This window comes from Triturus cristatus, chromosome 7 (genome assembly GCF_964204655.1).
Source record: "Triturus cristatus chromosome 7, aTriCri1.1, whole genome shotgun sequence".
NCBI classification, from domain to species: Eukaryota; Metazoa; Chordata; class Amphibia; order Caudata; family Salamandridae; genus Triturus; species Triturus cristatus.
In genome coordinates, this window is record NC_140590.1 from 1,631,456,006 (window position 1) to 1,631,483,378 (window position 27,373).

At 47.3% G+C, this 27,373-nt stretch overlaps 1 protein-coding gene across 1 annotated transcript in view; it reads left to right on the forward strand.

The window, feature by feature from the left end:
* PRPF6 (pre-mRNA processing factor 6) overlaps positions 1-24,236 on the forward strand; it is a 349,710-nt gene extending 325,474 nt beyond the window's left edge. Inside the window, exons 20-21 of the mRNA XM_085619664.1 lie at positions 7,242-7,368; positions 24,019-24,236. Coding sequence (XP_085475790.1) covers positions 7,242-7,368; positions 24,019-24,171 — 280 coding nt within the window. The 3' untranslated portion in view covers positions 24,172-24,236. The remainder of the gene's footprint in view (positions 1-7,241; positions 7,369-24,018) is intronic.
* Positions 24,237-27,373: the final 3,137 nt, after the last annotated feature.

Here is a 27,373-nt window from a genome sequence, read left to right on the forward strand (position 1 = left end):
CCCAGACAAGACGTGGATTGTAGGTTAGGTTTCAGGGGGCATCTCTAAGATGCCCTCTGTAGTGTTTTGTACATTAAATCCCACACTGGCATCAGTGCGGGTTTAATGTGCTGAGAGGTTTGATACCAAACTTCTCAGTCTTCAGTGTTGCCATTATGGCGCTGTGGAGTTAGTGTTTGACGGGCTCTCAGCACCATATACTCTTAAATGGCAGCACTGCACTTACAGTGCCCAGGATTGGACCTGGGTACTGGGGCACAGGGCTCATGCTCCTGTGCCCACACCACTAGCAAAGGGCATCCAGCTAGAGGGGTGGCTGATGTATGCCAGGGCAGTGTAGGTTGTGGGCATGGCACACAGGGATGTGTGCCATGTCGACTCTTTGTTTTGCCTTGTACCCAGACACTCAGCCTGCGAGGGCAGTGTGGTTGTGTTAGGGTACAGGGCCTCTAAGGGTGGCACAATGAGTGCTGCAGCCCTTAGAGGCCTTCCCTGGTCACAAGGCCCTTGGTACCTCGGGTACCATTTACCAGGGGCTGACATGTGGCCAGGGTTTGCCAATTTGGGAGTTTAGGTTTTTAGGGAAGGAACATAGGCCCTGGGCACCTGATTGGCAGGAGTCCAGGGCACACTCAGTCAAAGTACATTCAGCAATTCAGCAAAAAGTGGGGGCATACCATGCAAGAAAGAGGGCACTTTCTCACAGGGCCTCAATTAATACATTTATGTTTTTTTAAACCCTGTCACAAAGAAATTGGCAACAAGGAGAAGCATGGTAGTAGATCTGTTATGCATGAATGTTGAAAAGTCTACATTTTAAAATATTTGATTGGGTTAAGGCATCTGCTGTGAAGGTGCCCGGTAAATCTCAGGGAATAGTAATAATGGGGAGAGAACTCTGGTGGGTAATGCACTTGCTGTAGAGATCTGTGTTTTGTAAAGTCCCAGATTTGAATCAAAGTAGTAGAGAAGGTAAAATGTGTCTCCTGCAAAGCACATCATCTAACATGCAGATGACAGATATTATGTAGCTATGTAGGCGGATTACTGCTTTTAACACAGAGATCCTTTTGTTACCTTCAGTTCATAAATTGTAATCCTTCTAAAAGACCACAGTGAGGTAGGAATGACATGTGACTCCTAGACCTTGTAACCCTGAAAGTATCATGTAACTCATCTTGTATGTTGAATTACACATGTACATTTACATTTACATTGTCAATGTATAATATGTATGTTACGTAAGGAGCTCGGACTCCCTGCATTGGGTTGCATAGCACTATACAAGAAATAGTGCTATTGAAATTATTTGTGTAATTACTGGAACAGACCAACACACCTGACATTCTTACAGTGCATGCATCTCTTATATACAGGGACTGAACAAAGGCAAAGCTGCGCCTCTCAAGTACTTGTGAAGAGATAACAAGCTGTGTGCCTTTAAGTGTGAGGTTCCAGGCCGCCTCCAGTCAGGATATTCAAACAAAAGGAGGCCTGATCGCCCCTTAACTTCGGCCCAGCTAGAGGTGAAAAAAAGCTCCCTTGCTGCCTGCACGTTGCTGCTGAGGATTTAAAGCAGACGACGTGCAGGGGCTGCTGAACGTGTCCCAGTGTCTGAAAATTACACCAGGACAAGTTCAGCATATTTCTGTGGGACCCAACTTCTTGGAAGGGGGGACGGCGTCCACCCTGTGAAAAGAGTGGGTGGACGCTGTGTACTTGCGTGTACCCCCGACTTGTGCCCTGCACATAGGCATCCTATGTTTGCAAGGGTATTTAATATGATAGACAAGGAATCTGGCTCAATGTATGTGCTGTCCATAAATTCGCAACATAATGAAGATTACAGCATATTGTAAAGATTACCCAAGTAGTTCAGTTTTAGATAACTGGGCCTTCCAAATCCAGGAAACAGATATCTTGTCTTGACCAGCATGTTGCAGCTTTTTATCAGCTACTAACGTGTGGCATATTTAAAATGGAAGTGTGATTATTTGTTTATGACCACATTCTCTTTTGTATGTGCTGTCTTGTTTTCATTGGGCATGATGTCACCCTGTCTGGGCAGGGTTGGCCCACATTCTAACTTTAAGTATTTTATTCTTTTATTTGAGTTTCGAAATTAGTGTCTGTGTACCTTTTGCCCCTTTACGGAAGCCTGGAGTCTCTAAAATTCGGTAGAGGCTTCTTAAGTAAAACTACGTAAGCCGTAAAGCCTCAGATGATAATGCAGGCACTAGGACGGACTGGTGAAGGCTGATGGTTATCATAAAGTATCTGACTGACCCTCATCAGCAGGACTTACCTTGGTCATAAACACAGGGTGTTATGCAGCACAAGCCTATTCTAGATTTCCATAGAAACGTATAAAGCAATGGAAGGAATAATTGAAATACTTTCAGCCAATGATAATTACTCTGCCCACTTTCGAGATTCTTCACACGTGGCATAGTCGATGTCTTTTTGCACGGAGAAGTACTAGTGTTATCCCTAGGCTCCTACATTATACCAAGGGACCTCATTAAAAAAAACTGATAGGAATCTACTCATCATAGGGTCACAGCAGAACTCACTTTCAAGATGATCATAAATCACACTGTGAGCTGGATACATGCGCTATTTAACAGTACGCCTGCTGTATTAATCCGATGATTATGCGTGATCTATGACTTGATCAAGGTGAAGAAGTGGTAAGACTCTGGGATGACTTCTAGATAGACTCCTGTTGGACGTTCCGAGTTGTATCTTCAATGCCATTCCCAACGGAATGAGGTCAGCTCTACCATTAGGTTCTAAAAAAGAAAGAGCAGTGCACAGTTATATTGTGCGGCTGCAGGATGAAGAGAACTTTTCTGTCCTGGTATAAGCACTAACACTGCTGCAGTATAAGAATGCATATCTTACAAGACTGCCATGGTTCCTACAGCCAAGATCAGATTTTCAAAACCCCGGACATTTCAAAATCGCTGACCACAAGTCCCATCCCATCCCACAGCCAGGGATCCCATGGCCATTCATTTACATTTGATACTAGGCTCGGTTATCTTTATCAAAGCAAGGAAGCAATGAGTCAGCTCAGAGGCTGCTACTCTCCCTCCACCTGACAGAGTTTAAAAACACTGGATGCAGTGGGTTAGAAAGTTGAGGCATATACAGTCACACAGTGTTCAACTTCAAATAACTTTATTCGATTGTAAACCTTACAATCATAAAAGCACAATTCATAAACATATAATTAAAATCAGACCATCCATTTCATTTATACAGCAGGAATTTACATAATCAATATAAGACAAAAGTAACAGGCAGAACAAAGCATGTTTAAGAATATAAATAGTTATGACAGGGTTAAAAAGATTAAAAATACATAACAACAATAACAACATAGTTAACCCTCCATGCTTTTCCTGAAGGTAATTGCTAATTTCAAAAAGCTGCTTACAAATAAGGTGCAGTCACTATTCAGGAGTTGAAGGTAATAAAGTGCTGGTTTGATCTGTGTAAATTTCAGTTCTTTCAGGCATGGTTTTAAAAATAGCCTCCGAGGTACTATATAATAAGGACAAATAAATAAAAAGTGTGCCAGATCTTGCGGAGACTTCCCGTCGCAGCCGCAAGCTGGCAACACTTGGCCTCGATGAGCCCCACTCGGGACCGCTAGTAAGTAATGAAACAAGTCAAAACGGAACCTTGTTAATAGGTAACGTTCGTAGCTAGACATAGGCCATGATAAATATGGTTCCATATGTAGACAGGTTTTAAGTAAGACGTGTTTCCTAACACTGTCTTTCTGGAACTCAACCTCTTCCCGGGCAAAATTCCTGGTTATCATAAATATATTTTTCACAAAAAGGGCATCTATTTTAGTAATGGAATTTGGGGTTAGAAACAGGTCCGGCCGACCTATTTCAGTAAAATAGTCTTTAATGTACTTCAACCACGGAACCTTGAGCCTACCATCCCATGTTAAAGCTTCTTTTAGTATATCATGGGTGAGAGGTATATCATTATTTAACCAGCAGTTCAACCAGCATAATAGGGGGTTTACTGCTATTCTGTCACTAAGGTGGGGCACACCTAACTCCTCGTGTACCGAGAAGTTTCCGGTTCCCCTTGGGAGCCTCAGTATCTTCTTCAGAAAATGATTTTCTGTAACCTCCAGGTCTCGCGTCTGGCTGTAGCCCCAGAGCTCGCTTCCGTAGCAAGCAACGGCAACACTTTTGGCCTGGTATAGTTTAAGTAAGGCAGCCACCGGGCTATTGCCCATTTTTCTCGCGAAGCCAAGTATGGCTGCGTTAACGCGGGTTACCTCGCCCTTCTTCTTGAGAACAGCAGGGCCCCAAGATAATTGGTGATCAAGAAGAACCCCGAGGTATGAAAAGGTTTTGGTGGTTGGAATTTTTTCCCCATTTATGTTGAAGAGATTAGGTTTTCGCGACCCTAGGCCTATCTTCATAGCATAGGACTTAGAATTGTTAATACTTAGGCCTCGAGACTCCATAAAATCAAAGAAGGAATTTAAAAGTGTCTGGAGGCCAATTGCTGTCCTTGAGATAAGGACAGCATCGTCCGCGTATAGCAGAACTGGAATGCCTTTTCGGCCTACAAAGGGGTAATTGACTATTCAGCCACTCTTCAGTAGATATGGTCACTAGCAATGAGGGGAAAATGAAGAGCTCCTCCAACCCTTGGCTAACAACCATTAACCAGCCATTTTATAGGAGGGCAAGCTCACAGCGAGCATTTTCTCTAAGGACTCCCTTGACCAGTGTACACACACAGCAGACAACTATTTACTGGCTTAGTACTCGTAGACAGCGAAGGCTTCACATTTCTGGTTTACACCTGTAGGTCTAGAGCCACGTTTTTTATATGCCCTCTGATGGGAACCCCTCTTTATGCAAGACATGGACAATCTATTGGAGAGTATTTAAAAGGATACTGCAATGGATGTGATGAAGGCTGTGTGAAAATGACATCAGTGCTGTCCTTTTCAGAGGCATGCATTTGCGTCAGTAAATGAAAGGTAAGGGGTATTTTGCCCAAGAGTACAATCATCCTCTGTCAAAGGAGTATGGTCACCAGCCTTCGAGTTCTTGGCACCATCAAATGAGGTTTCAGCTCTAGATCTTGCTTGGTAAAGGAAGTAAATAAAATCATGGCTAAAAGGATTCCAGCCCTGTCAATACAAGATCTAGTCTTGACTTTCCCAGACTTTATATCTGGTGCAGTGGTAAGGATGAGGTCTTTTCATTGTTAGTTGCACTATAACCTCAAACCAATTGGTGCTAAATTTGTTATGGTACAGTTATGGAATAGAATTAATCACCAAATCCGGAAGTGTGGTGTAATGTATAGCTACCATCTGAATAACAACAAATGTGATTTGAGGAGCATAAACTGTGATATTGAGGTATTGGAACATTCTTCCTTTGATTGACTGGGAAATGCACTTTTAACTTGTTTTGTGCACAGTGTACGTTTTAATCTTACAGCAAATTTTATTTCGATACAAAAATAACTCAAACTTTACTTTTGCCTGTGAATTGGTAAAGCAAAAAAAAATGAAATAATCTTTTGGGCCCATCATGAACCATAAATGAAGGATGCGGTCTGCTGAGCATTGTCAGTGCAGCTTTTCCAGCAGTCTCTGATTATTCCCCTAGCCATGGATGAAAGATCCTTATTAATGCGTCCTTATTTGAGCCTCTATGTGGTCTCATTCTGAGACGTGCACCATTTGTTAGTGACTCCAAGTGCCCTCATTCCGTTACACGCAGCTCGAAATCTTAGCCATAAAACGCCTTAATATTCTTCCGCTGAGACACAGCAGTGATGTGTGCCAGACTTTTTTTGTGTTCAATTGATTCCACTAAAGTTTTGTTTATTTTAAATCTAAGCAATATAAAATCACACATTGGGACAGTTCTTAAGTGGTGACTTGTCGCGTACTTCTAGCCACTGAGTGAAACAATGGTATGAAATAATTCAATGGTTGCAAAAATTATTCCATTGACCATTTGGTGGAAGGTGTTTGTGGATTGGAGAGATGGACTTTGTTTACTGGTGGTAGGGGTAAAGGGAGAATTTACCGCAATCAGCACCAGAGTTTGGCATTACTGTGAATTTGATTCTACAGTAATGAATCTGTAAAAGATTCAATGAAGACAAGAAAAAGTCGGCTTACATGTACCAGTATTTGCCAAATAAGTAATCCCAACCAGATGCTGAACATTAGTTCTTTGCTTCTACCTAGGACCATTGTGTCCTCGCAGAGGTTTGCCAGCATGTTTGCCCCTGAAAGAAAAAAAAAGAAGTAAAAATGGCTACTTAAGGCAGATCTCAAATGCCCATCTCACTGTAGAAATGTCTTAAAGGGTCAAGCACCCTTTTTAAAACTTCTGAGCTTTGTGGTTTTAATGTTACCTCACATTTTAAATAACATTTTGAACAAGTAAAAGGTAGAATTTTTTTTAGTATGAACGATATTGTTAAAAAATGTGTCTTTCAGAGTCTCACGCAGATGCCAAGGAATGGTTGTAAGGTAGAATCTGGGGGAGGGTCCCAAGCTGGAGAGCTATTGTCGTTGGCAAATTACTTTTCCTTTCTTGTTCATGTCACCTGGCAGGTTTATGTTTGAGTACAAATAAAAATGCTTTGGAATGTCATCTCAAAATTAAATAATTTTAGGTAATTATTTGCGTGGTACCGAATAGATGCAGTTTAGAATTTAGGTAGAGGAGCCACCATATGGTCCTAAAGTTTAGAATTTAGGTAGAGGAGCCACCACATGGTCCTAAAGTTTAGAATTTAGGTAGAGGAGCCGCCATATGGTCCTAAAGTTTAGAATTTAGGTAGAGGAGCCACCATATGGTCCTAAAGTTTAGAATTTAGGTAGAGGAGCCGCCATAGGGTCCTAAAGTTAGAATTTAGGTAGAGGAGCCGCCATATGGTCCTAAAGTTTAGAATTTAGGTAGAGGAGCCGCCATATGGTCCTAAAGTTTAGAATTTAGGTAGAGGAGCCGCTATATGGTCCTAAAGTTTAGAATTTAGGTAGAGCCGCCATATGGTCCTAAAGTTTAGAATTTAGGTAGAGGAGCCACCATATGGTCCTTCGACAGGGGAGCAGTTTTTTCCTGTTGAGCCAAGTAGTCCTTGAACAAAGGGCAACAAAACACCAATTCTAGAGATGACTTTTGTATGGTATCCAAGCTTAATTCACTTTTTGTCACCCTGCACAGACTTTTCTGGAGTGAACGCAAGATCACAAAGGCTCGGGAATGGTTTCATCGCACAGTGAAGATCGATTCAGACCTGGGTGATGCCTGGGCATTCTTCTACAAGTTCGAGCTGCAGCATGGCACAGAGGTGAGATGCGGTTGATGTAGGCAACTGGCAAGCAGCTGCCACTACTCGGAGAGCACTCTCTTCTCATTGTTCCCCTGAGCCGCGCTCTGTTTCCAGTCTAGTCCGATTCTTTCTGTACTGGATAGTTAGAGGCAAGTGATCAGAATTTAAATATGAAGCGATAAAATACCCAAGCAGAGCCCATTTGGGTCTCGCCGTTCAGAGTGGGTGAAGACCCTCTGTAACAAATTCATCAATAGGTGGTTTGTATTTCTTTCCTGTCTCCAAATCTCACATTTTTCCAAAACTGTTAAATCGGTAGCGGTTCAGTTTCATTATTGAAACCAACTGGAAATATGACAGTGCCATTGTCATGGCAAAGCCTAGCATTTCAAAGAAACGGCCTTGCAGTGATTCTGTAGTTGTAGAAAAACTTCTTAATATCATATCCTTTGGCCTCTTGAGGAGTTAGCTGGCATTTTGTAACAGAACCCTAATCAGCGATGGAGTTAGTGGTAGGACAGAAGGAAGGCCTTGTTGATTTAGGTTTGAACCCTTTGTTTCCTTTCCATAAAGTACAGCAGTGGTATGAGCTTAGATTTTGCGTGTCAAATGTAAGTGAAAAACGTGAACTGCGGGGAAGGCTGTTTTACCTTCCTGCAAAGTTCGAGGAGTTGGTTTGCTTATACAAGTTGATATGCTTGTTTATTTAGCTTAAAACATTGAGATATTGAAGGCACAAGCAATTTCTTAGTAAATAATGTTTAGAGATTGTTTACCTTTGTGACTTAAATCTGTGTAACTTATTGTATTGTAGAATAGATGTGGCACTTTCTACCACTAGCAAGGCTGCAAAGTGCTTCAGTTCTCACCGGGTTCTTTGCGCCATTTGGGAATGTGGATTTTAATTTGGCCTATATGAATGTGTTGGGAGGGGTGTATGATTGTCGCAGATTTGCTCCAGTCATCATGGTGCCGCACACTGATAGCAGCGCTTTAACAAGAGGTGTTAGAGGAAAGTGTGACAATAGAAGCATCACATATTTACCATGGTTTTAAGAGATGTGTGCATCATACAGTTATGTGAATGAAAAGAGCTTTGGTTATAAACTTAGCTTCATAAAGATCAATATCCTGCCCGCACGTATCTACTTTACTGAACATAGAATTGGTGTATTTCCCCGTAATCATAGTTTGAGCAGAGGTATCTCTGTTGAATTGTGTGCATTGTCAATTGTGTGAACCTGCTTGAAACATCTTGTCTTAGGAAGAGATGTTGGGGGTGAGCATCTAATGGCGCACTTCCTGCAAGAGAATTTTACAATTCTGACCTTTAGAAAATGTACTAAAGGTAGCCATCCTGAATGCCTATAAACTAGCCTCAAATCCCAGCTAAAGTACTTGCATTTATGCCAGAAAGGTGGGGGCCAGTTGTCTTCTGGGCCACAGGAAATTTAATGCAGACTCTTCTAGCCATGGCTGGCCCCTGCCACATGTTGTTCTGTTCCTATACACATATGCTCCTTTCCAATGGTACCTAGCTGTAGGATTGGGTGTTAAACTTAGAGGGAGAGAAGCAGCTCAGAGGCCTTCCCTTGTGACCCTATCTTCTACTCCTTATCACAGGAGAGGTATGCATTACCTGAGTTGTATTTGAAGGAGGACAGTCATAGTAAGTTACCCCTAAAATCATCAGCCCACATCATCAACCTGCAGCCTCAATTTAAAAGTAAACTGTTACCTTTCTGTGTGTGAACTTTCATTTCTTTTCCAGTTTCTGCTGTGTATGCGAGTTGCTGAGTCTAGGTGGTTTTGGATCCCTTTGTGGAACAGCTGTCCCTTAAAAGCAGCACTGAATGCTAACGCGTCTGCTGAGCTACATGGGAATACTTATGGTACCCTAGTGGGGGTCCTCAGCTCCATCCAAGGGCCATAAACAAGAAATCTGAAAGGAATCTTTAAGCAAAGGTGTTCTCGTATTACACAAGCAGGGGAACCGCAGCTCCATCCAAGGGCCATTATCAAGAAATCTGAAAGGAAATATGCATCTTAAAGCAAAGGTGTTCTCATATCACGAAAAGGATTTTTTTTCTTCAAATTAACAGTACAGGTCTTAATATTCCCTGAATAAAAGAAGCCTATTATTGCCGCTAATAAGTGAGGTTTGCATGCCAGTAAATAGCCCAGGGGATATCAGCTCACCTATAGCAGCTACACTCAAATAGGGTGAGTCTCTTGGAACAATTAGAAACCACAAGTACCAGTTAGCACCATTGCTCTGGCTTCACAGAGTTCCATGGGCACAAAGCATCTCCAGCATGTCAGCAGACCTCTTTTCCATCAAACCTTTGTTCTGTGTTTGCAATCCTCTTAACGCCTACGTCATCTAGTAGTTCTCAAGGTAAAAAATTCACATCAGATTTTATCTGAAGGGAATGTATCTTGGTAAATATAAACACGGAGAAAAGGTAGATTTGTAGTTCTTTCCTCCATTGATGCATAGCCAGGTAGTGGGTATAATATTTGTTTCAGGAGCTGGATATAGACTACCCATTGTGCGGCGGCCTCCAGACCGGGAGGTACTCCGTTGTTTTAGTGCAACAATGACCCCAAGCAATACATTATCTTGACATTAGATGACGAACAATGATGTCTAATACCAGCATGAGGCCAGTCACGCCAGGATATGGCATTTGCTGAGATCCTAGGTATTCCCTAGAGGCTGCCATGGTGTGAGAAAGGGAGCAGAGAGGACAGTGATAAGATGCCAGTCATCAGTTAAAAGGCTTTGTCGTGGTAGTTGAATTATCTCGCAGTGCAGCACTGATAAAAGCAATGCAGTGGGGGAGTTGCTGTTTTACAACTTTAATGGCTTGCAGGTAGATGTGCAATCATACATTAATGAGACTCAATAACGCATTAATTTAACTCATGACAGTAATGTCATACATAAGATTCAGGAACAGATATAAAAACAGGGATGTGAGATAGATCTGAAAGAAACACGTTAGTTAGATTCCTCACCTTAGAATATCCCCAGGCGTCAGACTGGATCCGGAAGATTTTTCGTCAGCAATACCCCTTGCGCGTCGCTAGGCGTCGTCTGCGGCTCCGCGTCCGTCGTCGGCGTCGTGCGCCGGAATGACGTCGTCGGAGTACTTAGACGCCGCCCTCGCGCGCTGACGTCAGTTCTTCTTTTTTCCGTGCCAGTAAGCGCAGATCCGGGAGAGCTACCCCTTTAGTCAATTTTTGACTAACTTTTTTTGATCCTTTTTGATCGTGTCTCGACACCGGTGCCGGTAGGATGCCTGGGTTTAAAGCCTGTACGGACTGTAACCGATTGATGTCGGTTACGGACCATCACCGCCGGTGCCTTTACTGCTTGGGCCTCGATCACGACGCGGAGTCGTGTTCGGACTGCAAGGCCCTGACCTAGAAGGCTAGACGGGAGCGGTCCCGTAAGCTTCTCGAGATTCGCCACTCGGCTCCGCGCGCCTCTCGATCCCGGTCCAGGAGGAGGTCCAAGGATCGGTCACGGAGCCGCAGCCGACGTCACCATCGGTCGTCGGGATCCAAGTCTTCGGTTAAGTCGAAGCATTCCAAGAAGTCCAAGAGGCGACACCGCTCTTCGGACTCCCCTCGCCGGTCGTGCGACTCGGCCGAGGGTCAGGGTGGTTCCACCACCGCGGCTCCGGCGGAGCCGCAGGTGCCGCGCACGTCCCCATACCCTCCGGTCCCTGGGACTAACGCGACGCGGGCGGAAGTCAGTGCCTTCCTCTCGGCCATGAGGAACCTGGCTCCGCCGTCGGCGCCCGCTGGTGCGCCTTCGGGCCCTGCGGACCCGACTGGGCTGCCTTGCCTGCCGGTGGCTCCGGCTCCGGCCTCGACGCCGCAAGCGCCCGAGGGACCCGTTCTCGAGTTCCCGTCGACGCCGGTCGACCTCGTCACGCCTCCTCCGCCGGCGTCGACACCGGTACCACCCCCGACGTCGACTCTGCTCGACGTCGGGCCCCAGTTCAGTCCCACTCCGGGCCCGGCGCCGGTCCGGCGTCGATGGACGCCGAGAACGGCGCCGCTAGAGACACATTACGTCTACCGCCCGGCTCCGTTACTTTCTCCTCTATACCAGGAGTCGGATGATGGGGACAACTGGGAGGGATCCGAGGATCCTATGGCTGCTCAGGCTCAACTGTCACAGGACTGGGCAGATGAACTGGGGGAGGCCAGTGGCCTGGATACCTCTCCAGACACTGGATTTGTCTCTCCTCCGACTGTGGCTTCGGAGGAGGACGCTGCTTTCTTTTAACGTCCTTACTGAGGTGCTTCAGTCTGCAGCAAGCTCCACTGAGCCTCTGCTGCAATTCAATGAGGCTCTCATTGACGTTCTGCAGGGCACCTGGTCCAAGCCCTCCACAGTTCCTCCTGTGGACAGGAACGTCGCCAGGCGCCACCGCCCTGCTCCGGGCGACCCCAGTTTTCTGTCCCAACACCCTACCCCTGAGAGCCTGGTTATCCAGGCCTCCACCTCCCAATCCTCTTTCCCGACCGCCCCGCCGGACCGGGATTCCAAGAGACTAGAACAGTTTGGCAAGAAGCTGTTCTCTTCCCTTAGTTTGGGCCTGCGGTCTTTGAACACCGCTTGTCTCTTGGACCGTTAAACCCACTCTCTGTGGGATGCGGTGGAGGACGCGCTGCCCCTGTGTCCGGAGGAGGTCCGGACACGACTTACCCAGGCTCTGGCCGACGGGAGGGATGCCGCGCGACATGCTATACGTTGTGGGCTTGACACCACGGACTCGCTGGGTAGGGCCATTTCCACCACAGTGGCGCTTAGACGTCACGCCTGGCTGCGGTCCACGTCATTTTCGGGCGATGTCCAGAGCACTCTCATGGACATGCCGTTTGATGGCACTCGCCTGTTTGGTGAGAAGGCGGACAGTGCGCTGAACCGCTTTAAGGACTCCCGGGCTACGGCCAAGTCCTTGGGCCTCTCGGCCCCGCGGTCGCAATCTTCCGCTTTTCGCCCCTTTTGTGGCCAAGGAAGGGGTGCCTCCTCACGTGCGCCTAGCCACCAGCCGCAGAACCAACCTGCGCGCGGTCGCGGACGTGGTTTCCGCCGAGGCGGATCTGGAGGACGACGAGGTCAGCCCACATCCACCCCGGCAGCATCCGCCTCGAAGCCTTCCTAGTCCGAGCTTTCAGGCCCATTCCACGCCAGTGGGCGGCAGAGTTCGCCATCACCTGCTCCACTGGCGGTCCATCACATCGGACAGGTGGGTGCTGCAAATCGTCCGAAGGGGCTACTCCCTCCCCTTCGAGACGTCCCCTCCAGCCATGCCACCGCAGCACCACCGTATCTCGGGGGATCATTTGAATCTTCTCCACGAGGAAGTTTCGGCCCTCTTGGCCAAGGGGGCCGTCGAGCGCGTTCCGTGTCCAGAAGTAGGTCGTGGTTGTTCTTCCCACTACTTTCTGGTTCCCAAGAAGGGCAAAGGGGGCCTACGCCCTATCTTGGACCTTCGGAACGTCAATGCCTTCCTCCGGAAGGAAAGGTTCAAGATGTTGACTTTGGCTCAGGTTCTAGCTGCCCTAGACCCCGGAGACTGGATGGTAGCGTTGGACTTGCAGGACGCATATTTCCACATCCCCGTCCTGCCGACCCACCGGCGTTACCTGCGGTTCACGGTGGGCCAAGAGCACTTTCAGTTTACCGTGCTCCCCTTCGGCCTCACCAGTGCCCCTCGGGTGTTCACGAAAGTGATGGCGGTGGTCGCAGCTCATCTGCGCAGATCAGGGGTTCCAGTCTTCCCCTATCTCGACGACTGGTTGTTGAAGGCGGGCTCGCCCCTGGCAGTCGTCTTCCACCTCCAGACTACGGCGGATCTCCTGCATTTGCTGGGGTTTTCCATCAACGTGCCGAAGTCACACCTGAGTCCCTCTCAGAAGCTCCTTTTCATCGGAGCGGTTCTCGATTCGGCGCAGTTCCGGGTCCATCCACCGGAACAGCGGGTCCGGGATAGACAGGCCCTGATTCCTATCTTTCGGCCTCTATCCTGGGTTTCGGTCAGGCTGGTGTTGCGGCTTCTGGGGCTGATGGCCTCCTGCATCCTACTAGTGCATCACGCCAGGCGGCGCATGCGGGCTCTGCAGTGGGACCTGAAGTTTCAGTGGGCCCAGCATCACGGCAACCTGTCCGACCATGTCTTGATCTCGGAGGGCACTGCACAGCAGTTGCAGTGGTGGCTCACGGACCGCGATTGGGTCATGGGCAGAAGCCTCTCCCTTCCCCAACCGGAGCATGTCGTAGTGACGGATGCGTCCCTCCTGGGCTGGGGTGGCCATATGGGAGAGGCGGAGATCAGAGGCCTCTGGTCTCCGGCGGAGTCTCGTCTCCACATCAACCTGTTGGAGTTGAGAGCGATCCGGCTTGCACTGAAAGCCTTCCTTCCCTCTGTCAGGGGCAGTGTCGTGCAGGTGTTCACGGACAACACCACCGCCATGTGGTATTGCAACAAACAGGGCGGGGTGGGGTCGTGGACCCTTTGTCAGGAGGCTCTGCGCCTCTGGACGTGGCTGGAACACCAGGGCGTCACCCTAGTGGTTCAACATCTGGCGGGCTCTCTGAACGCCAGAGCAGACAAACTCAGCCGCCGGTGCATGATGGATCACGAATGGCGTCTGAACTCCGAAGTGGCGCAAGGTCTCTTTCAGCAGTGGGGAGAGCCTTGGTTAGATCTATTCGCCACCGAAGAGAACGCGCAATGTCCGCAGTTCTGCGCGTTGGAATTTCCAAGGCGGCACTCGCTCGGCGACGCTTTTCGTCACGAGTGGAGTTGCGGTCTGTTGTACGCCTTTCCGCCTATACCACTTCTGCCCAGAGTGCTGAAGAAGATCAGGCACGACCGGGCCCAAGTCATCTTGGTGGCTCCGGATTGGGCACGAAGGTACTGGTATCCCGAGCTACTCAGTATGTTGACCGATCCTCCGATACGTCTGCCCCTTCGGGAGGATCTTCTGTCGCAGCAGCAGGGGACGGTCCTCCACCCGAACCTGTCCAGCCTCCACCTCCATGCGTGGAGATTGAGCGGCGGCAGTTGATGCCATTTGACTTGCCTCCTGAAGTTTGTGATATCATTCTGGCAGCCAGGCATCCCTCCACAAAGACGGTATACGCCTGCCGGTGGAACAAATTTGTGGCATGGTGCACAGCAAAGGCTGTGGATCCCCTTTCCGCTCCTCTTTCTGAGGTTCTCCTCTTTCTTCTTTCTTTGGCCCGGCAGGGCTCTGCCCTGGGCACCCTGAAAGGTTATCTTGCTGCCATCTCTGCCTTCTTGCGGCTTCCTGATCAGCCTTCTCTTTTCAAGTCCCCTGTAGTTACACGCTTTCTAAAGGGCATTACTCACACGTTCCCTCCTGTTCCGTTTGTAATGCCTCAGTGGGACTTGAATCTTGTCTTGACATTCCTGATGTGCGCTCCCTTTGAGCCTCTTCATAATTGTCCTCTTCGTCTTCTGACTCTTAAGACTGCTTTTCTGGTAGCCATCACCTCGGCTAGACGGGTGAGTGAGCTCCAGGCTTTATCTTCAAAGCCTCCTTTTCTGTCTGTTCATCCGGACAAAGTGGTCCTTCGGCCTCGTCCCTCCTTTCTTCCGAAAGTGGTGACTCCATTTCATCTTGGGCAGTCTGTCACCTTGCCCACCTTCTTTCCGCCTCCGCATCCCTCGAAAGAGGAAGAGAGGCTCCACCGTCTGGACCCAAAACGTGCGCTCTCCTTTTATTTGGACCGCACAAAGCAGTTCCGGGTGGACGACCAACTTTTCGTTGGATACGTGGGTGCTAAGAAGGGGAAAGCTGTGCACAAACGGACCATCTCTCGGTGGGTCGTTTTGTGCATCAAAATATGTTACTCCTTGGCAAAAAAGGACCCTCCTGTTGGGCTGCGCGCCCACTCTACTCGGGCCACAGCGGCTACTACTGCTTTGGGACGGGGTGTCCCTTTGCAGGACATCTGTCAGGCGGCGACGTGGGCTTCGCTACACACGTTTGCCAGGCATTATTGCCTTGACAGCCAAGTCCGGAGGGATGGCTTCTTTGGCCGTTCTGTCCTCCAGGACTTTCTGGTGTGATCTTGGTTCGCAGACCCACCACCGGGGATGGTATTGCTTGGGTATCTATTCTAAGGTGAGGAATCTAACTAACGTGTTTCTTTCAGATGAACAAGTTACTTACCTTCGGTAACGATGTATCTGTAAGAAACATTAGTTAGTTAGATTCCTCACCGACCCACCCATCCTCCCCGTTCTGCGAACTGACATCTAGGGTTAAGGTTATCCTTTTCAGGCCCCTAGATTTTGTTTTTGGCACCAGTGTCGGTCTTTGCATGGCTCTGCGTTCCTGGCGCGGAAGGCTATGTACAAGAACTGACGTCAGCGCGCGAGGGCGGCGTCTAAGTACTCCGACGACTTCATTCCGGCGCACGACGCCGACGACGGACGCGGAGCCGCAGACGACGCCTAGCGACGCGCAAGGGGTATTGCTGACGAAAAATCTTCCGGATCCAGTCTGACGCCTGGGGATATTCTAAGGTGAGGAATCTAACTAACTAATGTTTCTTACAGATACATCGTTACCGAAGGTAAGTAACTTGTTCTTTTGTACAATTGAATAACTCCAGTAACCAACTTATCTGTGATGTTAAGTGTTGTTGGACAGTTAACTCTCCCCCCACTTCCAGAGCTCCTTGGTCTGTCCTTTCGATTGGACACAATGTGAAAAACCTTGTCGTTCATCTAGATACTGACCAGACCATGATTGTTCAAATAGGGTCCATTTTCCCTAGCTAGACACATTCTTCCTCATGCTGGAACAGTTTATATACAGGCTGCCCCCACTACCAAATCTAAATATTTCAAAGGGCAAACACTGCCACCATGTGCCTGAGGAAGGGAGATTATATGTCCCAGGTCAGCAGACAGTAGCACTGACTGCTGGTTCAGAAAAGACTTCTTTTGATATTGGGCTCTATTCTGAAAAAATGTACCATGAAAGCCTTAATAAGCTACCGATTAAAATCACCATGTACTAGCCTACAATAAATTAAGGAGCTCGGATTGATTATGATCACTTTGGGCGTATTGGGCTCAGTAAATTGTAATCCTTGACTCTGTGGTAGCGATAGTGAGCAGTCACGGGTTTTTCGGGGATGTAGTGTGAGGGTGCTCGTAATCAGAGATCAAAAATCACGCTATATCGTAAATGAATGCCCAGCAGTATTACCACAACGAAATACTAGACACTATTATGACTAATTGCAATTTAGTGTCCTTGGGTGCTATAAGGCACTGCTGAGCCTTTATCTGCTTTTGTCAGGGATCCTCGCCCTTGATTCAGGCTGCCCCATCCCCCACACACTTTAACTGCACCAACTGGGTCTCTGCAATCATGGTCAGGATGTTCGCAGTTCCCACCAGGAATCAACATGAAGATACTGCTGGCCTACAGACACCGTGCTCCACAGATGGCTCTCTGCAGTCCATCTCTCCTGGGTCCTCCCATAAACCACTGAAACAGGCTGCACGTCACTCCTCCTGATAGAAGCACCTGCTGTAGAGTTGGCAGGCTCCTTCACTCTCTTATCATACAGACTTGAAGGTGCTTCAATACAAGAACACAGCTCTACCAGCAACATATGTCCCCATATCATCTGGGAAGCTAGATGACAGGCATATTGCAGCTGTGGTTGTACAGCAAACCTCTGATTCCTCTGCAGATCACTTCCTTTCTTGGCCATAGAAGACTTGAAACTGGAACAGCAAGTAGATTAATGAGGGCCCGCTTTTATACACATAAACCAGACATGGGATGTGTACCCACTGTCTGCAGCTTCATAACCACTTTGAGGGGGTTCTTCTTTCAATTGATTTTTCCATTTGCTCTCTAGACTCCGCCTTTTGTAGCATGATGCGTCTCACAGCAGAGTAGTCTCCAGTCTGGAGCACCCCGAATAGAGGCACAACGATATGAGAGTTCTCATCATCAAGATATCTATATTCGGCCACAGCGTAACATCAAACAAGAAAATACAAAGAATTAACATTTTAGCAAAGGCATAGACTCCATCAATAGGAGATAAAGTGTTCATGTACAGATCACAGTTCAAATTCCGAACGTTTCCATAATAATCAACAAAAGACAAAAAATTAACATTTCTGCAAAGGCATAGACTCCATCAATAGGAGATAAAGTGTTCATGTACATATCACAGTGCATATGTATCGCCGGTTGTTAAGATTCATATTGTTTCCAAATAGTAGCAGCCACTCATAAAAATCCACAATGCATACCAAATATCTGGCGATCCTAGACACTGCAAAAACACAAACCCATCCTTATAGTGTCTGTTTTGTCTTTCACAAAAGGGGGGCCAGAAAGAAAAGCCTTGGAGCTGAGTACAGGGTGCAAAACAGAATAACGTGACTAGTGCTTAGAAACTTTGTCACAAGAACATGGGGGAAGGTTACCAAATCCCTGATAAAGGGACAGCGAATTTAAAGTGCAGTGTGCATAATCTAAAAAGTGCAAGATAATAGTGCTGAGTGGGATTTATGGTCTAATCTATGTTAGGCTCCATGCTTCTTGCTGTTGACACTGTTGGATGTTTAACTTCTGAATCCTTGGCCTGGGCCTTCTCTAGACGCGAGTTCTTACAATGGTCCAAGTAGCATTGTTTTACCAATTCTTTATATTCAGGCCAGATTTTATATAGTTCTGAGACACCTATAGTCTTGAAAATTTCTCTCAGATGGAGAGCCAAGGAATCTGGTCTGCACTGTCAAGTGACAGACAATCAGTAATGTAAGTAATTACAAGACCAGCCTCTGGTGTGCCCCCAACATTTGATCCACAATAGTAGTGGTGCAAGCTCGATCAAATCCTCCAGGTATGGCATTCTAAGTTCCTCATGGAACTGACAATGATCTACGCAAGAAACAATTTTTAGCTCTTTGGAGGAACCCTGCTTTGCTGTAGCCCCCTAGCCCGGCACCATATACCCCCACTGAGATACATTTACTCTTGTATAAATGCATTTCTGTGGTTGCTTTATGCTTTAACCTATGTGCAAATCTGAATATGGACTCAATGTTTCAGTAAAAGTGCTGCGTTCTAGAGGTTAGTAATGTGGTCCAGCAAAATAATTTACTAAAAAGAATACCTACATTAAAAGATTTCACTTTTGCTAATTGAGAATCACCCATAACAAAACACTTGTACTTTGTGCTTGGACCATCGCAGGTCATGATATAAGTTTTTGAAACAATTACCTGCAGGTCCAAGTCATTCATGTGGGATAAAAACAAATCTAAAAGGGTATGGAAGCCTTTTGCCATGCGGGCAAAGAGCACTCCATCATCGGCGTATAACAAAATGGGTGTTAGTCATCAGCCAACTGATGGAGTTAATCGGGGAAAAAGAAAATGGCAGGCCTCACCTCAAGGTTCAGACATCACACAATCTTCCAGCTCCACCTGTATTACCACTAAATAGTGAACTCATCTAACAATGATCCATTCCATCCAAATTACCAAAAAGCATTCTTTTATTTGTCAGTTATGCACAAAAATATACATTTTTATTGAACAATCACATTGCATAATTCACAACATAGTTCATTGCATCTGTACATTTCCAATATTTTATATAATTATTTCATGATTGCAAACCACACAATCCAGTCTCAAACATACAAAGCCGTCATACCTCATACACATTCATAAAAAGTCCTACGTGATCCAAAAAACCTCTTATTGTCACCCATTCAGGGAGGTACATATACTTTTTCACGTTTTGGTGGTCATATTTGCTTTCATGTCTTCTTCCAAGGGACTATCAGATCTAAAAAGGGTTCCTTCTATTGCTTGATAAGGAACTGTGCAAAATCTACAAGATGCTAAATAACCATATTACTGTACTTTTCATGGATCATTGGATGCATAGCTTCATAATATACCTTAAATCATTCAATCAGGGTTTTGCAGAGCGCACTACTCACCTGTTAGGGTCTCAAGGCGCTGAGGGGTGGGTGTGAGCGAATCCGTTGGGTTCATTCGAAGAGCCAGGTCTGGGGTCCTTCCTGAATTGGAGCAGTGTCGGGCTTCGCTGGAGGTGAAGGGGGAGATCGTTCCAGGTCTTGGCTGCGAGGTAGGAGAAGTGCATGGTCCGTTGGGGTGGGTGGGTTTCCAAGTGCCGGGGGCCACCAGGTGTCGTCCCATGTAAAGGGGGTGGAGCCGAGGATGAGGACTTCTGTTTTCTCCGAGTTGAGTTTCAGGCAGCTTTTCCTTATCCAGGTTGCGACGGCTTTCATCCCTTCTTGGAAGTTGTGCCTGGTGATGTCTGGTTCCTTGGTGAGGGAGAGGATGAGCTGGGTGTCATCAGCATAGGAGCCGATGTTGAGCCCATGGTTTCTGACGATGGTTGCGTGGGGGGGCCATGTAGACGTTGAAGAGGGTGGGGCTGAGGGAGGATCCTCGGGGTACTCCACATCTGATCCCTGTCAGTTCTGAGAGGAAGGGCGGGAGTCTTATTCTCTGTGTTCTGCCTGTGAGGAATGATCGTAACCAGTCTAGGGCCTTTCCTTGGATGCCGGCGTCATGGAGCCTGGTGGCTAGTGTGCAATGGGAGACGGTGTCGAAGGCTGCTGATAGGTCCAGGAGGATGAGGGCTGTTGATTGGCCTTGGTCGAGGAGGATGCAGATGGAGTCTGTGGCGGAGTGGAGGGCAAACTTGGTGCTGTGGTTGCTGTGGAATCCGGATTGAGAGGTGTCTAGGAGGATGTTGGTTTCGATGAAGTGTGCTTGCATGGTGTTGACGGCCTTTTCAATTACCTTGGCTGCGAAAGGGAGTAGTGAGATGGTCCTGAAGTTCTTGAGGTCCGTCGGGTCTTACTTTTGCATAGATAGGAAACCTTCAGTTCTCCTGTATTACACTTTACATATCATTGTTCCATTTTTTATTAGTTGTGACTCATATTAATTCTTCTACAAAAAATGGAGTTATGTTATGTAAAGTCTTTGCATCCTTCAACATCTGCAAGATGCAATCTCTACTGCGTTGCAGCTACGACAGAGTCTCCATTATCTTTTTTGGCTCTAATTCTGATCCTGTGCTAGAGCAGGATGCAGCCTAAGATATTAATGATGATGATGAGGAAAAAGTCTTGCTCCCTTTATTACACTGATGATGCCTTATTCCTTGATTTACAAAACACAAGTTGGCTTGATACCTCCATTGAGACACAGGTTACCTCACCACATGGGCCGCCAAAGGAAGAAAGTGCCGCATTTGTACTGGTGGGTAGCTAAAGTACTATGATTACAGCTACCCTCCATTGAAAATAAAACAATTGTTTTGACAGAAATTCTACGGCCAGGGCTAGCAATGTCTGAGCCCTTCCATTTATTGATGCCTTCACAGAAAACTTGATAGTTACTAGGTTGAAACCCTAGTTCTTGAGCCTGGTGTCATAGACGAGCACCTGTTGATCTGAACTTTCTCACCAAACACCCTATCCCAGACAGTCTTATTGTACATGCCTCGACCAGTAAGGTGAACCCTAACTGGTTTCCTACCAATCCTCTGGATAGAAAGTCTATAAGGACTCAAAACCAGCAGGCGGCGTGCAGGCCAGCAAGGACATCAGTTCTCATCAATCAATCAGGATTTATAAAGCGCGGCTAATCACCCGATATGGTATCCAGGCACTTGCAGGCCCCAGAGGCTTATTCGAACAACCTGGTCTTGAGGGCCATTTGAAATTCCGGTAGTGAGGTGATGGTCCATAGGTGCATGGGGAGGCCGTTCCAGGTCTTTGCTGCGATGTGGGAGGAGGAGCGTCCTCCACTTCTGCTTTGGTAGATGTGTGGAGTATGGGCAATTGAAAGGGAAGTGGAGCGCAGTCTTTTCGGTGGTTGGTGGAAGTTCAAGCAGTGGTTAATATAGGTCGGTCTTTGGTTGTGTAGAGCCGTGTGTGTGTGGGTCAGCAACTTGAAGTGGCACCTCTTCTGTATGGGGAGCCAGTGGAGTTTCCTGAGGCGAAGCGTGATGTGGGTTCATCAGGGAAGGCCGAGGATGCCTGGCTGCTGTGTTCTGTATAGTCTGAAGTCTATGTAGAAGGTGTGCTATGATTTCTATGTAGAGGGCATTGCCGTAGTCCAGTCGGATGGTGATTAGGGCTTGTGTCATGGTGAGTCTCGTGCGTAGGGGTAGCCACTTGAAGATCTTGTGTAGCATGTGCAGAGTGAGGAAGCAGGCAGGGGAGACGGCGTTGATCTGTGATTTCATGGTGAACTTGTTGTCAATGATGATTCTGAGGTTTCTGGCTTGGTTGGAGGGAGTGGGTGCGGGTTCTAGATCTGATGGCTACTAGGAGTTGTTCCATGTGTTGCTGCTGTTGGCAAAGATCAGTACTTCCGTATTGTCTGTGTTCAGCTGCAGGCAGTTGTTTTTCATCCAGTCTGTGACATTTGTCATGCCTCTGGAAGTTGGTTCTGGTGGTGGTGCAGTTATTAGTGAGTCAGAGGATGAGTTTGGTGTCGATGTGTAGTAAATTATGTTGAGACAGTGGGATCTGACTATGTTGGCCAGCGAGGTCATATATGCGTTGAAGAGCGTGGGGCTGAGGGATGAGCCCTGGGGGACACCGCAGGTGATCTCCTTGGGTTTAAAGGTGAAACGTGGAAGGTAAATCATTTGGGTTCTTCCGGTGAGTAAGGAGGTGGTCCACCTGAGCTCGTCCCCTTGAATGCCGATGTCTCTCGATCAATGTGTGGTGGAATACGGTGTTGAAGGCTGCCAAGAGGTTGAGGAGGATCAAAGCTGCTGTTTCTCCTTGGTCGAGGAGGGTTCGGATGTCATCGGTGGCTGCAATCAGGGCAATTTCAGTGCTCTGATGCTGCGGAAAACGGATTGGGAGGCATTGAGTAGCTGGTTCTACTCCAGGTGTGTCATGAGTTGATTGTTGATGATCTTTTCCAGTACCTTCGCTAGGAATGGGAGCAGGGCTTTTGGCCTGTAGTTTTTGAGTTTGCTGGGGTCAGCGTAGGTTTTTTTGAGTAGTGGTCTAATTTTGGCATGTTTTCAGGTATCGGGGAAATGTTGCGGTGGTCTTGAGTAGGGTAGTGAGTTCCTGGCCGATCCTTTGGTTTCTGAGGTTGAAGATGTGTTGGAGGCATGGGTCTGTGGGAGCTCTCGAGTGGATGGATTTTATGGTGGAGGTGGTATCCTGGGTGGAGAGGATGTTCCAGGTGGTCAGTGTGTGTTTCATGTCGGTTACAGTGGTGGCGTATCTTTCAAGGAAGTCCATAGGTGTGAGTTGGGGTTTGAAGTTTCTGTATATGGTTGCAATCTTGTCGTAGAAGAAGTGGGCGAGGTTGTCACACAGCTGGGATGGCACGCTGGCAGTGCTTGTTGCGGGGTCCGGGATCGAGGGTGTAGAGCTCGGCGATGGAGTATCTTTAAGGGGGGGGGGAGGCCCAGGGGTATTGGTGCTGGTCGCAGACAGGCGCAGATGGGCTTTCCTTTGGCGCATGCAAGTCCATGCTGCAGCCTGCATTTAGTAGGTCCTGGGGTGGGCACGGCTTCTGTTGGTGGGAAGAATGGTGAGTGGGAAAACCCCAGCTGAAGAACTCGAGCAGCTGCGGTGTCATTGGATCAGTCTGGAACAAGCTGGAACTGTAGGCCAGAGGCAAGTGGCAAGCTAGATGTCCAGGTGCCTACCTATCTCATGATACAACAGCTAACAAACTAGTTTAGTTTTCCCTTAGTTCTAACTACAAAGTTGCCATTGAGAGGGCACCAGATGTTAGCTGCATTTCAAGGTGGACTTGGAGCATTTTCAGTATGCCGTGCGCCCCTTTGCCTTCACCAGCCCTCCTCGGGTATTCATAACAATGAAGACTGTGGTCGCTGCCCATCTTCAGTCTCTGTATTCCTGTACCTCAACGTCTGGCTGCTGAAGGCAGGTTCACCTCTGTCAGTCATGAACTTTTGACATCCTTGGCATTCACCATAAACAAGCCAAAGTGCCCCCTGATTCCCTCAAGAGGCTTCAATTAGTTGGTCAACTGGTCATTCTTGTGGAGTTCAGACATGGGTTGTCATCCTGCTTGGCCACGTCTCTTCCTTTAACCCCTCCTTCCCCTCCGATACTCTCCTCTGTGGCCCTTTCTTATTATTTTGTTTTGTAGGTCCAGGAAAAATGTAAATAATTAAGTAGAAGGTGAAAGCCATAGGAGTTGAGGCAGCTGCTGTTCGCCAAAGTGGGGCCTCCTGTGTGGCTGCCCCAAGGCACTTCTGTTGCATTCCCTTTTGTGAAGTAGAATTTAAGTAAAGCAGGGCAGCAACCAGTAGTGTCACTCATTCATTGCAAAAGCCCTTCTGTGCCTAATAGCGGCTTCCAAGTTGCCAAATTACCCTGTTTGCCAGTGGCTTGTATGTTTTTTATGACGTCCTTTATGATAAGGTTTGAAAAAAAATCCAGGTTTTGTTTTATATATTTACTTTTAATGGGGGCTGAGCACAGGTGCTATCGGTCTAACACAGGTACACTCTCTCAAGAATCTTGAATGCTTTGTGGTGCTCGGTCTAATTTTTGGGTGCCTTCTGTCTCTTCTCCAGGAGCAGCAAGAGGATGTGCGAAAGCGATGTGAGAATGTGGAGCCCCGCCACGGTGAGCTGTGGTGTGCTGTCTCTAAAGACATTGAAAACTGGCAGCGGAAGATTGGCGAAATCCTCATCCTTGTGGCCAGCAAGCTCAAAAACACTTTCTGAAGAAATATGTCCCCTTGTAAATTATTCTTTTCATATGTATATTAAATGTCCATTTGTTTGAAAAATACGTTTGTGTCCTGTAAATGGCACTAATGTGAAAATGATTTACTGTTTATGAGAGTTAATTGGCATTATAAAGGCGCTGGAGTACTGAGTATCTGAGGATAGAAGCTGTTGGTAAATGTTCATCTGTCCAATCGTCATCTCTCCCAATTCTCTGATTTAATTTTTTTGTGAGCGGGAGGCATTAACCATTAATAGGTGTATCTGCTATGTTCTAACTAGCTTGGATCATTGTCATGGTGGCGCCATACATCTTCCTTGAGTAGCCAAGGCCTAGTTTCAGTTGGGCTAGACACGAGGAATGTTATGTTTTTTTTTTTTTTATATAATGACTAATCACCTGTGAAGATTTCCAGGTGCTCTGTGGCAGGTGTGTGAGACCTGGGGGCTTACTAGAAAAGGCAGGTTTTCAGCTTCTTGTGGAAGTCAAGAAGAGAGGAGGAGGCTTTGATTTGCTGTGGGAGGTCGTTCCAGGCTTTTAGCGATTGGTATGAGAAGGCGCCCCCACTCTGCTTCTGTGTACGCGTGGGGGGCGCTTGTGGGAGACCGGCAGAGCTGAGATGTCTGGAACGTTGTTGGAAGTCAATGCGGTTGTTCACGTAGGCAGGGCCAATGATGTGGAGTGCTTGGTAGGTCTGAGAATGTATTATTTGAAAAAACAAAGAGGCACGATATCCAGAGTATTATCTCAAAACAGGCAGTCTGGAAGTAGTTTCTAGCTAGGAATGTGCAAATCACTATAGTGCACTTCCCAGGTGTTCAGAATGCAAAGACAGGCTACCTCAGCAGGACCAATAACGAAAACCATAAATGGACCCTAAACGACAAGGCGATGAATTGAATGTTCTTTAAGTGGGGTTTTTCATTGTCACATCCCTTTGCAGACACAAAAAATGCCTAGATGTTGCTGCCAGGTATTACCGCAAAGGATGAGATTGGCATGCCCTTTTGCTCACCCAGTCAGGGGACTTTCTGTACATATTTTCTCTGATAATCCTGATCTCGTCAGTACTTATCCAGCTGACTTATTGCAGGACCATGATATTCTTTAAGCTCTATAAGGACCATGCCAGTTGTGGTTCATCAATCTCTTTCACCATTTGGGACAACGAAAAGTGGCCTGCAAACCGGGTCACCTTCACAAGTTCAGGAGCCAGAAACTGCACCCAACCTTCCATCACTGAAAGGAATGACTTGGCTCAAGAACTCATCTAATATAAAAATTGAATTCGCTCCAGAACAGCTTGGGCATTCTGAAAAATGCCAAACATCCACCAAGTAGGTGTTTCTGTAGTTTGAAATAAATGAGATTCTGCATTTGGTCCCTACAGTGGAATATTGTCAAAACAGCATGCAAGGAAGTGTCTGTATTATCGTATGATCATCGACAAAGGCTCACTTTGCACTTATCACTGCATATGCAACAAGCATTTGCAATGCAATAGGTCTCGCATTTGTAAAGTTTAAAGTTGTTGGTATTGTAAATGGCAATGTTTTTTGCATGGTCTGGTCTGTTGTGCACCCTCAGACCCCATGAAAAGCCCCCTCCCCCACCCGAGAGCATGGTCTGGTCTGTTATGCACTCTCAGACCCCATTAAAAGCCCCTTCCCCACCCGAGAGCATGGTCTGGTCTGTTGTGCACCCTCAGACCCCATGTGAAGCCCCCGCCCCCCACCTGAGAGCATGACGTGGTCTCTTGTACACCCTCTGCCCCATGTTAAGCCCCCTCCCCCATCTGAGAGAAATATACCGTGGATATTAACAACGTTCACCCCTACGGGGTCTCTTGGCGCTGAATAACAGATGTTTATTGCTAAAAAAGCTAATAAAAGAACCACTTGTGAGAGGCCTCTAGCGCCTACCCCTCCGGATTCAAAGCTCCTTGTGGTGCAGAATAAAAAAGCAAGTGGGTGATCTGGTGCCTCCGTCTGTGGACAGACCCCCGCTCTGCCCCTCCCCCTCTTACCGGTGGGTGTTCTCAGAACTGTGTCTACGAGGCCTGTAGGGACCCCCCCCCCGATAAATATACACACATGGTTACACGGTACCTATTTACTTATGACAGCGCTGAGGAGGGCGAAAGAAAAGAGAGGATGTAATCAATAGACAGTATTGTATGGCGTAAGTGATAGTGAGGCAGGGGGCAGGGGACTGAGGAGTACGGGGATTAGAGAGTGCTAGAGGAAAGAGAGAGGGTAGACAGCAAGAGACAGGGTATAGAGCAAAAGGCAAAAGATAGGGCTAGATAGTATGAGACAGCAGATAGGGTGGAAAAGCCACTAGGATTGAGAGCAATAAAGAGGTAGAGGGTAAGAAAGGGGGTGTAAGGAGCAAGGTACACTGGGGTAGCAAGAAGCAAAGTGTGGGTAAGAGACGAAGGGGTAGAGAGTAAGAGATAGAGGGAGGGACGAGAACGGTCCACCCGAAGCTGTATATAATGCCCCTTCTGTTGTTACACCTTGTGTCCTGCAAACCATTGACGCAGAGGAACTCCTGGAAAGAGGAGACTGGACAGGTGGACACCACACTTAGCTGTCCGGAGAGGGGTGTACTCCTGGAGGTGAGACACATGCTTACCAGAGGTCCCTGGGGGGAAAGGCTGGTTTACTTGACTCTGGCGTGCAGCCTGAGGGCTCTTCACCAAGGAGAGCATGTGAGCACTGTGGGAATACATCCAGCTGAACTTGGGGTGTGCTGGGGGGGTTCTAGGCACCTACAGGAGTCGGATCAAAGAGCCCGCAGAAACCTACCACAAGATCGGGTGCAAATCTCCCCATGCGAGGAGCCATGCCCAATTGGAATCTGAAGCCAGTCCAGGTATCGGCCATGTTTGCCTGCGTCCCCACATGTTGCAGCCTGTAACATGACCCGCACGCCCATGAGGCCCTTCTGGAAACTTTCATCAGAGGGGGTTAAAAAAAAAAACTGAAACAAAAAGTGCTGTGCCCCTGAAGTGGACACTGCGCCCCAAACCCCCCCCAAAAAAAATATACACTAAAAGTAAATCCCTAATGACATTCTGCTCAATTGTGCATCTCTTTTGGTCACTTTTGAACTGCCGCAAGATGGTGATAAGTGTAGTCCTTCTTTCCCAGACCTGAAAAAGCTCCATGGCGCTTATCTTGTTGTGCTTGCATA